General features: G+C 44.6%; 3 protein-coding genes across 8 annotated transcripts in view; 2 read left to right on the forward strand and 1 right to left on the reverse strand.

Moving 5' to 3' along the window:
- rttn (rotatin) overlaps positions 1–4,210 on the forward strand; it is a 42,298-nt gene extending 38,088 nt beyond the window's left edge. For 2 of the 3 annotated variants that reach the window (XM_035526361.2, XM_035526362.2), the window contains exons 46-49: positions 1,369–1,645; positions 2,836–2,939; positions 3,162–3,231; positions 3,969–4,210. In XM_035526361.2, the coding sequence (XP_035382254.2) occupies positions 1,369–1,645; positions 2,836–2,939; positions 3,162–3,231; positions 3,969–4,045 (528 nt within the window). In that variant the 3' untranslated portion in view covers positions 4,046–4,210. Of the gene's footprint in view, positions 1–1,368; positions 1,646–2,835; positions 2,940–3,161; positions 3,263–3,968 lie in introns of all 3 variants that reach the window. The other variant, XM_081721692.1, reaches the window with a different exon arrangement.
- A 173-nt stretch (positions 4,211–4,383) lies between these two features.
- cd226 (CD226 molecule) lies at positions 4,384–8,119 on the forward strand. 3 transcript variants are annotated; one of them, XM_081721704.1, is made up of 7 exons: positions 4,403–4,582; positions 5,069–5,395; positions 5,574–5,939; positions 6,296–6,401; positions 6,835–6,883; positions 7,289–7,435; positions 7,868–8,119. In XM_081721704.1, the coding sequence occupies exons 1-6, from the start codon at positions 4,516–4,518 to the stop codon at positions 7,415–7,417; spliced, it is 1,044 nt and encodes a 347-aa protein (XP_081577830.1). In that variant the 5' UTR covers positions 4,403–4,515; the 3' UTR covers positions 7,418–7,435; positions 7,868–8,119. The 3 variants fall into 3 exon arrangements, with proteins under 3 accessions (XP_081577837.1, XP_081577830.1, XP_081577841.1); XM_081721715.1 differs by lacking the exon at positions 7,289–7,435 and having other exon boundaries at positions 4,405–4,582; XM_081721711.1 differs by lacking the exons at positions 6,835–6,883; positions 7,289–7,435 and having other exon boundaries at positions 4,384–4,582.
- Positions 8,120–8,209: 90 nt separating this feature from the next.
- dok6 (docking protein 6) overlaps positions 8,210–12,445 on the reverse strand; it is a 54,021-nt gene continuing 49,785 nt past the window's right edge. For both annotated transcript variants that reach the window (XM_027021402.3, XM_081721725.1), the window contains one exon: positions 8,210–10,448. In XM_027021402.3, the coding sequence (XP_026877203.1) occupies positions 10,300–10,448 (149 nt within the window). In that variant the 3' untranslated portion in view covers positions 8,210–10,299. The remainder of the gene's footprint in view (positions 10,449–12,445) is intronic.

Below are 12,445 nucleotides of genomic sequence, written 5' to 3' on the forward strand. Positions count from 1 at the left end.
GGAGAAGATATTCTCTTCACTGCATGAGGAGAAGACAGCTGGGATCATTTGCCAAGCTTGTTCACCATCAGAAGAGAAATTTACTTAAACACCTGACATTTTTAAAACAGTTTATTACCATGACTTATTAATATTTCTACACTGGAAACCTGACATTTTGTTAGAAGTTTGGATATATTGTCAGAGGCAATGTTTTCTCACAGCTGAGGTGGTGTTGGATAAATAGTAGCTAACTAGCTACTCATATGAATAACCTCGAGATGAGGTGCGCATATATATATGTGTGTGTGTGTGTGTGTGTGTGTGTGTGTGTGTGTGTTGGATCTAGACTGGAAATTCTAGTCATACCGATTAATCTTACATGTCTATCTCAACGTTTCACTCTGTAATTGTGTAGTTATTTAGCTATTTTGTGAATATGGCTGAAAATCCTCTGAGAAATACAGTAAAGTGTAACAGCTCATTAGCTATGCTAATGCTAGTTAGTAAACTACCATAAGAAAGGATCGTGTACATGGAACTGTATTCATTGCTTTTGATGTCGTGATATCGTTGTTGTACAATGTCTGCACAGTTTATCTAGTTTAGATTTTTTCTGTCAGATTTTGTCAGATTCCTGCCCATTTGGTTTATTCATTGTTCTTATGCCTCTCTACAAAACCATGCACCTTCAACTTTAGTATGAAAGCATTTGTTCCTCAATGGCCGTTTCCAATATAATATTTCTTTGAGTTATTCAAAATTATTTTCAATCAGGGTAGAATTAAAAAGTCTTTAAATATATTAAATCTGACTTGGGGATGCCTGCAGACACCATTGACACTAGCACAGGTCTGTCCCCATGTCGTATGACTTTGCTGATATTTGGTCATGTGGTGTTGGGGAGTAACATCAGGGTGTTCAAGGATCGTTGAAGTCTTTTACTGAGACTGTAGGAGCAGACAGCTGGGAATTGACTGGTGTGTGGAGCGACTTGTCCACCTGGCCGTGTCCGGATGCTGGCCTCCGTGGTGTCCAGTGGGAATAATTCCAGTTTTGAAGCTCAGCTACGTGTGCTAAAGACCAAATTCATGAAATGGGCCAAATTCATAAAACGCATTGCCAGATTGAATGTGAAGTTAACAGAGAGCACCATGTTAACAAAGTTATTTGATTGGCTTTTGAACTTAGTGCAGCTTTAAGTTGACACTGATGGACTAATTATTGCCACGGTAACTTTATGAGTAATAATTAAATACCATGTTGCGCACTTTGTGTGGTGTGGTGTAGTTACCATCAGGTTTTCTGAATCCGACCCAGTGTGTGCCTGATGACTTTAATACCTGCTAACCTACATTAAGTTCTTTTCCCTTTGCGTTCTCCTCTTAGAGCAACTTCCTGCATCATTTCCTGACTGTGCGTGTGCCACGGGTGAGCAGGAAGGCAGGCAGCCCTGCGTCCGTGACGGTGTCCCACTGGCTGCACCTGCTCCTCAGTGTGTCCTACAGCGAGGACGGCCAGCACATGATTGTGACGCAGCGTGGGTTCGTGGAGCTCCTGGCAGATCTGGCCCGGGTCACGGCAGCAGATCCCAGACCCACCGCCCTTCTGATCCTGCACAACCTCTGCTTCTGTTCCGCCAGCAAACCCAGAGTGCTGGCCTGTGGTACAGTCATCCTGTGTCTCTGTATTACTGCTGAGAAACATGTCCATGCTGAGGGAGGAGACATATCGGGGACACCCAAACTTGATTAGGAACGAATGATTAGTGGCTCTTTCTCTCTTTCTCTCCTGATGACCAAGGTTATGGTTAAAGTTTGGCAAAGGAAGCAGGGTAGGGTTGGGGCAAGAAACAGGTCAGGGTTGGGGCAGAAACAGGTCAGGGTTGGGGCAGAAACAGGTCAGGGTTGGGGCAAGAAACATGTCAGGGTTGGGGCAGAAACAGGTCAGGGCTGGGGCAGAAACGGGGTTTGGAGCTGAAGAAAGGGCTTGTTCCTGTTAGGGTGAGTTTTTCAAATTCAATATTATCAATTGATTCAGTTATTATGCTCAAACTCCCAGGTGACTTTAGTACTTTCACAGAATGCATCAGTCAGTTTCCATAGAAACAGTGAGGGGGGGCGCTAATACTGATTGGTCGTGTTCATTTAATGAATCAAAGAATTGTTATTGAGTTTAATGCACTGTATAGTCAATCTAACCAATACAGTGTTTTAAAATCTTGCATATGTGTGTGCAGGTTTTTGTGGTGTTGGCTTACACTGTTCCTATCAACTTCCCTCCAAATTCACTAATCCTACTGAAGTTAAAGGGTTTATTGTGTGGATGTGGAGTTGCTTGTTTTGGTTCCTCCAAACCAACATGTTTCACATTGCAGAATGTCAAAAGCTCAATTCATGTTTTCTAGCCTTCTACTGAGAACACTGTTCTTATGTACTGTGAAATACCCTGATGACTACTGGACCCTGACACCTCAGTCTGCTGCCTGGGTTTGTGTGTAACACACTGTAGACCCATCTATTTGTGGAATATTTAAATAACCACTGACCTTGCTTCTATGTTGACTAACTCTAGTACTTATTGTTTATTGCACTGATTGTTGTCTGTTGTAGACCTTATGTATTCCACACTTTTAGTCATCAGCATCACCCTGTATTCTACAGTATTCTAGGTCATTGGTATGTTTAATTCTAACCTACTGTACTGTACTAGGTTGTATTCTATGAGGAAATGACAAAGCACTTTTGTAAGTCGCTCTGGATAAGAGCGTCTGCTAAATGCCGAAAATGTAAATGTAAACGTAAACGTAGGTGTAAATGTAAGTGACCATGGTGATGTTTCTTCGTTGGCCCTCAGATAAGGCTGTGGACATGTTGTTGTCGTGTCTGGACAGTCGGTCAGCAGACGCCCGTGCTATTGGATCATCTGCTCTGTGGGCTTTGCTCCACAACAATCACAAGGTATCCCTCTCATCCATCTCCATGACAACATTGCTAACAGCACCGGTGCCTGAGATGGGTTGCCAAATCCTTGGGAGTGTACTTTATGTTTAGTCAATTTGAAATATTTTGAAAACAATTTTAAAAGTGTGCATTTGGGGGACTTTTCCCACTGTTTTAATCCACTGGTGAGTTATGAGGGTTAGATTACTTTTAATCCTGCGTATTATCGTCCCTGCAAAGGCAACGGCAACACTGAAGTGTCCATCTGTCCAGCTGAAGGTGACCGAGGCCTATGCCCTGGCTAAGAGAGGTACGCGCTCAGTGTGTCTGATCTAAGAGAGGTACGTGCTCAGTGTGTCTGATCTAATAGAGGTACGCGCTCAGTGTGTCTGATCTAAGAGAGGCACGCGCTCAGTGTGTCTGATCTAAGAGAGGCACGCGCTCAGTGTGTCTGATCTAAGAGAGGTACGTGCTCAGTGTGTCTGATCTAAGAGAGGTACGTGCTCAGTGTGTCTGATCTAAGAGAGGTACGCGCTCAGTGTGTCTGATCTAAGAGAGGTACGTGCTCAGTGTGTCTGATCTAATAGAGGTACGCGCTCAGTGTGTCTGATCTAACAGGCACGCGCTCAGTGTGTCTGATCTAAGAGAGTTACGCGCTCAGTGTGTCTGATCTAAGAGAGGTACGCGCTCAGCGTGTCCGATCTAAGAGAGGTACGCGTTCAGTAAGAGAGGTACGTGTTCAGTGTGTGATCTAAGAGAGGTACACGCTCAGCGTGTCCGATCTAAGAGAGGTACGCGTTCAGCGTGTCCGATCTAAGAGAGGTACGCGCTCAGCGTGTCCGATCTAAGAGGTACGCGCTCAGCGTGTCCGATCTAAGAGAGGTACGCGCTCAGCGTGTCCGATCTAAGAGGTACGCGCTCAGCGTGTCCGATCTAAGAGAGGTACGCGCTCAGCGTGTCCGATCTAAGAGAGGTACGCGCTCAGCGTGTCCGATCTAAGAGAGGTACGCGCTCAGGTGTTTGATGTGTTTTGTGTTTTTTTAACAGACGCTGAGCAGAAGAGTGAGGAGGACGTCTATTTGCTCAAATGTCTAGCACACCTCACTCAACTTCTAAGCACTTGACTGTTAGAGTTTGTAGAAAGTGTAAATGATTGTGAATTTCAACTTTTCATGTCTTTTTCTTGCCAGTTTATTAAGACAGAAGGCATCGAGTTGTAATGCTATTAAACTTGAATCATGCTTGCTGTATTTCTATTATAAAATAAAATGTGTATTATTTTTAGCTCATTCAGTAGTAGTAGTAATTTTTCCACATGGCGTAGGTCTGAAGCACTATCACACTTGAAGGGTATTTGTGTAAACCTGGAAGCAGACCAGGTGGTGGCACATGCGAGATCCATCTGTGGTTTGCTTTCTCCAACACTACTTCATGACCTGCAGCAGAGCTCACATAGCAGGCAGGGCCACGCCCACCGGAAATGCACCACTTTCATTAGCCCAGCCATTGTCTGTCGTGCTCATGCACACAGGAAGCAGTGGTACACGTCTCTCCAGTGATCAATGCAGCATTCAGTGTCTCTGAGCGCAAAAGTATGGACGCAGTGCCAAAGGACTGCTGGTACTTCTTGGTACTTGTGATTTCTCTGCCGTTTCTCAAAGGTACTGTACTTCTTTTTATCTGTTTAATTAGTTATTCGTTTTTTATTTATTATTTAAAGATCACCCCCCCAAAAAACCCCCAAAACCCCCCCAAAAAACGTGATCTGTATGTTATGTAAATGGACCAAGTTTATGTACAAGTTTGTTTAAAATCAACATCAGAAGATGAAGAGTTTCATCTCAGGGTGCTGATGTGATAATTAGATGATGATGATGTTTTGGCTTTTACAGATCTTTCATTCTTAGATGCTATTTAAAAAAAAACATGTAATAAGTAATTAAACTAATAAATAAATTATAAACTGAGCTTCCACTGGAGAGGTGAATTTTCTTAAAATAATTTTAGTTCCCCCATCATTTTTCCCTGGTTTCATGAGTTTACCAAACTAGCCTGTCTACCTCCTCTCTGTGCTGTGTGCCAGGAGCGGTCACCCTGTGACTATGACTGAGTAGCATTTGAGTAGCCACACTGAACAATTCCTTCAGTCTCTGAGCAGGTCAGGGCCTCGGGGAGCAGTGTGTGGCTTCAGGACGGCATGGTGCTGGACTGTCTGTGCCCCTGGACCGGGAAGCTGAGCATGGTCTCCTGGATTAAGCAGCCTGACAAAGAGCTTCTGGCGATCTACCACCCAGAATACGGCGCTCACTTCGCCAAGATGTACGATGGCAGGGTGGAGTTCCTCAAAGCCTCTCCCATGGACGGAAGCATCTCCATAAGGAATGTGACCGACAAGGACGTGGGTCTGTATAGCTGCTCTCTGCAGGCATTTCCAGAGGGATCATGGACCAAAGACACATTGGTAGAAAAGCAAGGTGAAAACCACATCTAGCCAGCCTGTTGGGTTTTAGAAGGCAGGTGGAACGAGGTTTGGAAGTTCTTTACTATTTTACTGTGGATCAGGGACCTTATTGTAGATCTTTGCAGGAAAATTCACTAAATCATTTTAATTTGAAGGTGGTTTAATGAAGTTTTTCTTCTTTTTATCTCCAGTAATCTCTGCCACCACGTCCATCCATCCCGACAGTGAGCTCACTGTCTCGGAGAATGACAACTTGACCCTCAGATGTCTGCATGTGCGTAACGACCCTGTAAATGGGGTCACCATGGAGAGGCTCAAGGTTCGAGAGGGTGGTGATGTTCGTGGACAGGTTCTAGCTGTGTGCAGCGTTCACCAGGGTAGTGTAGAGCTCCGGGAGTTTGTGAGCAGGGGCAGTGTGACCTGCAGTGACACAGCCAACGTCAGTCTGCACCTACACCCTGTTTCTCAGGAGGACGGAGGGATGTACCGCTGTCACATCAGCACCAACAACGACAGTTACGCCAGCACCATCCTGCTCACCGTCTTTCCCAGCCGAGGTTGGAGACTGTTCAGTGTCGGCCTTAATCTTTTCGTTCTAATAAGGTGCTGTGTGGTCTTAAACTTGACTAAAGTGAAGTAGGAAGTGCTTGATATAGTCTGTGACAAGCTGCACAAATCTAAACTGTTTAGACTCAGTTGCATACAAGAGTGCACACAAAAGTGACAAGGCAGTTATAGCTTGGAATGAAGGTTAGAAGGTTCTTCTGCGTAGTTACGGCCAGGTTTCTCTTGTTCCTCTGAGTAGTTCCTATGTTGACATCACGTACATGCACAAGAAGGAAACAAGAAGTTTGTGCCACAGGGATTAATCACAACCTTCTCCTGGAATATCTCTGTGTGTCTCCTGTTTCAGGGTCCAGCGATCTTTACCGCCAGACGTATTTATTCATCGGAGGAGCTGCAGTGGTTGTGGTTGTGGTTCTGATGAGTGTGGCTCTTTTCCTCAGGCAGTTGAACAGGTAAATTATTTAATGACGCTGTGGAGCGACAAAAACACCTAAATGAGTGACCAACACAAGACTAATGATAGTAAACACAAGACCAATGATAGTAAACACAAGACTAATGATAGTAAAATCACTTTCACTTTGGTACATCCCATCGGTCCCTTCCATCATTTGGCAGGACATAACAGCGAGACTTGGAAATATAAACACTGTCTTGGTGTTGTGATTTTAACGTCTCAATGTGTGAACCCTCCATGTTGTGTCTAAGGCTTCTCCAGTGTTGGCTGTGAACTGTCCTTGTTTTGACCACAGCAAAGCACCGTGGCCGAGACTTCACGGACACTGACACACTAAAGTTTCCTGTGTCCACGGTGCCGGGCTGAGAGAGACACACACACACACACACACACACACGTTTACAACACCCCCTACTCTGTCTCCCCAGGAGGAGGAGGGAGGCGTACAGGATACAGCTAGATCCTGCTAAAAGACGGGTAAGGGCTTAAGAAAGCTGTGATTGGCTGAGCAAAAACCACAACACTAAAGTAGCGCAGTGCCACTATACATTTTTTTTTTTTTTTTAATAAAGAGGGTTATCATTTTCAGCACTATAATAATAATAATAATAATAATAATATTTCTGTTCATTTCTGACATGCTTCCCTGTCTGTCCTTTCTCATCTCATTAACCAAACAGCATTAAATATTATTTTGACACGTTGAAATTTCTAATATATTTCTACAATAAACAGGATGTTGGGGGGGAAAAAGGGGCCCTTAAACTTTGAGCACAGGAGCATCTCCGTAGCTCGGTGAAAAGTCCCCGTGTCACAAAGCGGGCCCCCGCTGAGGCCCTGTCTGGGTCCTCACGTCTGCTTGTGTGTTTTTGCCTCTAACAGCAGAAACTTTACAAAGGTGAGCAAGCTGTGTATGACAAGATGGCACAAAGTGGCAGGAAGCAGAGAAATCAGAGCCCAATTTACGCCAACTTCTACGCAGCGAGGGGGCATGGCAGACGGAAACGGTGATCCTTGCTGCGCTTCCGGGTTTGTTTGTTTTGTTCTTTGATGTGGTGGCGTTTTTCCAAATGCCCGCAACTTCGGGCGAGGAGCTGATCCGTATCAGAGCACCATTAACCCCTAACCCAAGCTAACGCCACCACGGCCACATGAAAGTGGAGAGGAGAGGAACAGCTCGCGTCTAATCACCACCACCTTCGTTATCATCATCACTATTGCTGGATTAATGATGTTCCTGAAAGCATGCTGAATCATGTCACTAGAGGTTGGACATATACACGTTACACCGCGCAGATAAACACATTTCTGCCCTCCTGGTGCATTACATCTCTCACACAATCACGATTGACTGACGCTGGTAAGGGCGTGATTTTGGCCGAGGAAGTGCAGCGTAGATGAGGTCAGTTGAGAAACAGTCCAGCTCATTCCAGGATGCTGTGCATGCTTTTTTGAATACAGAACTGGAGAAACAAACTCTGAAGGCCCAGCAGTCGCTCTGCTCAGAGGTCACAATGGGAGACATCTGTGGATTACAGCATCACTGCTGGAAGAAGTTCTGTAGACTTGTTTGTGTTCATCTGAACAAAACTGTTGTTGACTTTAACTTATGACTGTGTGGACTGTTTCATCGTGGGTGTCTTTCACGGTACAAGCTTAACAAAAACTCTTTTTGATGAATTCTTAGGAAATAAAAGTCTTTTGTTACCACAATGCCTGCTTTCATGAATTATAGGTGTAGTTAGAAGAATAAAAATGAATTGTGTTCATTTAAGCTCTCTGGACAATGAACAGATGAAAAGATCATTCACATAAATCATTTAATTTACATTAAAAAATGGAAAATGTATGATGCACAAAAAAACAATGCACACAGCGTAAAGAACCTTGCAGGTACATCCCAAAGCCCTGTTGTATAGACGAACACATTCGTTTTATTTTCTTATGTGAAAGTTAATGTATACCGGACAGGATTCCATTGTGTGTGAGAACAGCAGTAAGACAGTAAGAAGAGAAAAGTTGAGGCTCGAACAAACAACTCATATCTTTGCACACCGTAATAAAATTCCAAAGCCCAGGAGAGACAACAGAGGTATTTTTCTCCAAACGGCATCTGACCCGGGAGGAGCCCGGAACAGACCGTGGAGTTCTAAAGTTCCAGTACAACCAACTCGATCACACTGTTAGACAGGAAATCTTGCTAGACAAAAGGAATGTTGTTTTGTAAAGAGCAAAAGAAAATGTGCATGGTGCTGTGATGGACACAAAAACAAAAATACAGGAAATTCATGAAAAATGTCGTCCCCTGAACAGATGTTGTCTTGAAGTTCAGTTGTGAAGTCTGCGAATGTATTCTAGTTTTACTGCTCGTTCCTGTCTTTATCCAGAGCAGACCTTTAGAGCGTATGGTCAGCCCCCACAGTCAGATCCCACAATCGTACCCTGCCTTCAGACCTCCCAGTAGCTGTTCTCTGGTACAGGGCTGAGGTTGAGCTCATTAGTGTTCACTCATTAACTTCAACCCCCTTAGCTGAACACAGGACGTACTGGACAAGTAAATAAGCAAAACATAACATTATAGTCTCCAGTAGCTGATGATCTTTTGGCTGCATGTGTACTGCTGTGTGTTTGTGTAACATGGACATAGAATACGCAGGGGTCTGAGCTGTTACACTTCAACTTTTCAATCTGAATTTGCTTATTTTTCATTTTTTCTTTTCTTTTTTGGTGTTTAAGGGAAAAGTTAATGTAACTGTTTGGTACCCCCAGATGTTACACAGACTCTTAGGTCAAGGGAGGTTGAAATATCTGTAGTTATATCTGTAGAACTCGAAAGCTGATTTATAAACCACAAAGTTACATTAACTATCTGAGTATCTGAAGGATCTGGATCAGGTCTGGATCAGAGGGCCGGATGCAGAAAAGTTTCTGGTTTTTACTTTTCCAGTGCAGCCAATCAGAATCTGCAACACAAGCCTCTTTATAAGTGATGGGGAGGTGGGCGGGGCTTCAAATCAGTGTTGCCATGTTGACTTTGTAACAGACATTTATACTTAGACAATTTACCTGCCTGAAAACCTGTTATTTATCACAATCCACTGTACAGTGGTGTTTACAAACACTGTCGTTTAAAAAATATATATTGTATAAATATAATTTTACAGCAGATCACATGGCAAAATCCCAATAAGCTCAGCTTGTCAAAAACAACTTTTCATTTTCGAAGTGTATTTCAGACCGTAATTTAAAGCCGTGTTCAGAAACATCGACATGGCCACTGCAAGATAAGCTCGGTGCTCGGAGCGGAGTGTGCGGCCCATGTGCCTGCTGTGGACAGCAGAAGCTATGCACCTCATCTGAGGTCGGAAAGCCTGGGTTATGGCTCACGCCATAAAATGTGTTTTGTCTGCCAGGACTACTGAACACAAACTATAAACACTTCAGAAAGGAAAAGACTGACATTTTAGGACCACTTCACAGATCACAGACAAAATGGCAGAACACAGAAACAAAGAATGTCAGGTGCAAAGCAGGCCTTGATTTAAAAGTGCTGTGTGCAGTACCACACTAACCGTTTCTTATGTTTAAAGAGAAGCGCGGCGAGGACTCCTCTAGCGTGTGCTGCTTTGATGTGATAATGAAATACAAGCAACAGGAAGGTATGTGCAGGAAGGATTTCCATTAAAACAAAAAAACATTTACTCACAAAAAGGCCTTTGTTGTTTTACGTCATGTACAAAAAGATATCTGTAGATGTAGACAGGTTTAGAACACATACAACTCTACATAGTCAGTAATGCGCCAGTCCTATACTGTACTATCAGTGTCTATCAGTTTTCTAAAGCTGTCAAATTTCCTTCTTTCCTGCTTGTTTTAAGCCATTAGAGTGTGCGTCAATGCAGCAGTGTTGGGCTGTAATGCCTGTTGTGTCCACTAGAGGGGGAGGTTGCTCTCTCACACTTGCCTTCCTCCTCAGTCTGCTCAGAGAGAAAGCTTTGGAAAGTCTGTGCTCGGGGGATGAGTGTCATTGTGGTACTTATACCTAAAGGAGAGACACACACACACACACACACACACACACACACATTAGACTGGCGATACAGCATTATCGGCAGTCCAACATTTCATTTCATTTCAAGAGTAAATACAGTACTCTTAAGAATGACAGTACTCCAAACACTGGCTCTAATTATATTAGTCTGTACTGATTGTGGATTCACTTGAGTTTGATGTTGCAGTGGTAACTGTGCATGTAATTATAGATAAAAAGGAGGATTTGGTTCGCCAGGGCAAAGAAAACCAAACAAAGCAAACTCCAGCCAGCGCTTTGAACAGCACAGATGACCCTCACTGACCCAGCCATCCACACTGCATGAAATAACGTCATTCTGTGCCAAACCAACACAAAACAGCTCCACCCACTTACAATCATCCAAGTATAACATCATAAAATATATAACATCTATGTTATATTGGTGAGGTAAAATGCATTGTATACAACACTCACTGCTTAAGCCTTTTATAAATGTACAGTTGCATTTAGCTGATGCTTTTATCCAAAGTGACTTACAGTTATGTCTGAACACATCCTGAATTATTCAGGGTTAATGTTCTTTCTCAGGGGCAGTGGGAACTTGGCAGTGGTGGGGCTTGAACCAGCAACCTTCTGATTACTAGTCCAGTACCTTCACCACTGAGCCACCACAGCCCACAGTGTTACAGCACACAGTTTGGTGGGTTGTGAGTGAGGCTGGACTGAGAGGCGTAGTGATCAGACGGTGAGAGGCTCTCCGCTGTGTCCCAGGGGACGTCTGTGCGTGTGTCCCTCATCTACAGCTGAGCTGCAGAGTACAGCTGGAGAAAGAGAAGAGGACGACTCACACCGTCACTCTGCCCACGACTCATCCTGCTTGCTCAACACGTTATGTCCCAGCGCACCCATACAACCAGGCCGTGTGTGTGTGTGTGTGTGTGTGTGTCCCAGCGCACCCATACATCCAGGCCGTGTGTGTGTGTGTGTGTGTGTGTGTCCCAGCGCACCCATACATCCAGGCCGTGTGTGTGTGTGTGTGTGTATGTGTGTCCCAGCGCACCCATACATCCAGGCCGTGTGTGTGTGTGTGTGTGTGTGTGTGTGTGTGTGTGTCCCAGCGCACCCATACAACCAGGCCGTGTGTGTGTGTGTGTGTCAGCGCACCCATACATCCAGGCCGTGTGTGTGTGTGTGTGTGTGTGTGTGTGTCCCAGTATACCCATACAACCAGGCTGTGTGTGTCCCAGTATACCCATACAACCAGGCTGTGTGTGTCCCAGTATACCCATACAAACAGGCCGTGTGTGTGCCCCAGCGCACCCATACAACCAGGCCGTGTGTGTGTGTGTGTGTGTGTGTGTGTGTGTCAGCGCACCCATAAAACCAGGGTGTGTGTGTGTGTGTGTGTGTGTGTTGTCCCAGTGCACCCATACAACCAGGGTGTGTGTGTGTGTGTGTGTGTGTGTGTTGTCCCAGCGCACCCATACAACCAGGCTGCGTGTGTGTGTGTGTGTGTGTGTCCCAGTGCACCCATACAACCAGGCCATGTGTGCCTCCATATTCCTGTCACCTTGAAAATTGCTGTCAAGCAAGGTTTTGTGTGTGTGTGTGTGTGTGTGTGTGTGTGTGTGTGTGTGTGTGTGTGTGTGTGTGTGTGTGTGTGTATGTATGCAGAGCTAAAAAGGATAAAGGAAATGGAGCAGGAGGCAGCCTCACAGCAGTACCACACACACCTAAGACCTCAGTAGCCTGTTTATAATGCCTGTATATACATACAAGCATCCAGATTGGTAGCAGTGTTGGAATCTGACTGTGGAGCAGCTCTGTACAAACCTGCTGTACTACGGAGCTTCATGGTCTTCACAAAGAACTTGGTGGGTGTGTCTTTACCTGCGTTTGAATTCAAATGCCTTCTTCGGTAGTTTGATGTGCATAACACACCTGAGCTGTACTGTCAGTGCCCACATTCACAAAGAGAGTGAAAAACCCAGAGTGACAGAGAGACA

Source organism: Electrophorus electricus, chromosome 1 (genome assembly GCF_041902795.1).
Source record: "Electrophorus electricus isolate QZ-2024a chromosome 1, ASM4190279v1, whole genome shotgun sequence".
Taxonomy (NCBI): domain Eukaryota; kingdom Metazoa; phylum Chordata; class Actinopteri; order Gymnotiformes; family Gymnotidae; genus Electrophorus; species Electrophorus electricus.

What these genes read in the sequence shown, in the direction of transcription:
- cd226 (XM_081721704.1), top strand. Translation starts at nt 4,516, where the DNA reads ATGGACGCAGTGCCAAAGGACTGCTGGTACTTCTTGGTACTTGTGATT. An exon ending in TTCTCTGCCGTTTCTCAAAG is followed by an intron (nt 4,583 to 5,068) that starts GTACTGTACTTC and finishes CAATTCCTTCAG; the next exon opens with TCTCTGAGCAGGTCAGGGCC. An exon ending in TAGATCCTGCTAAAAGACGG is followed by an intron (nt 6,884 to 7,288) that starts GTAAGGGCTTAA and finishes TGCCTCTAACAG; the next exon opens with CAGAAACTTTACAAAGGTGA.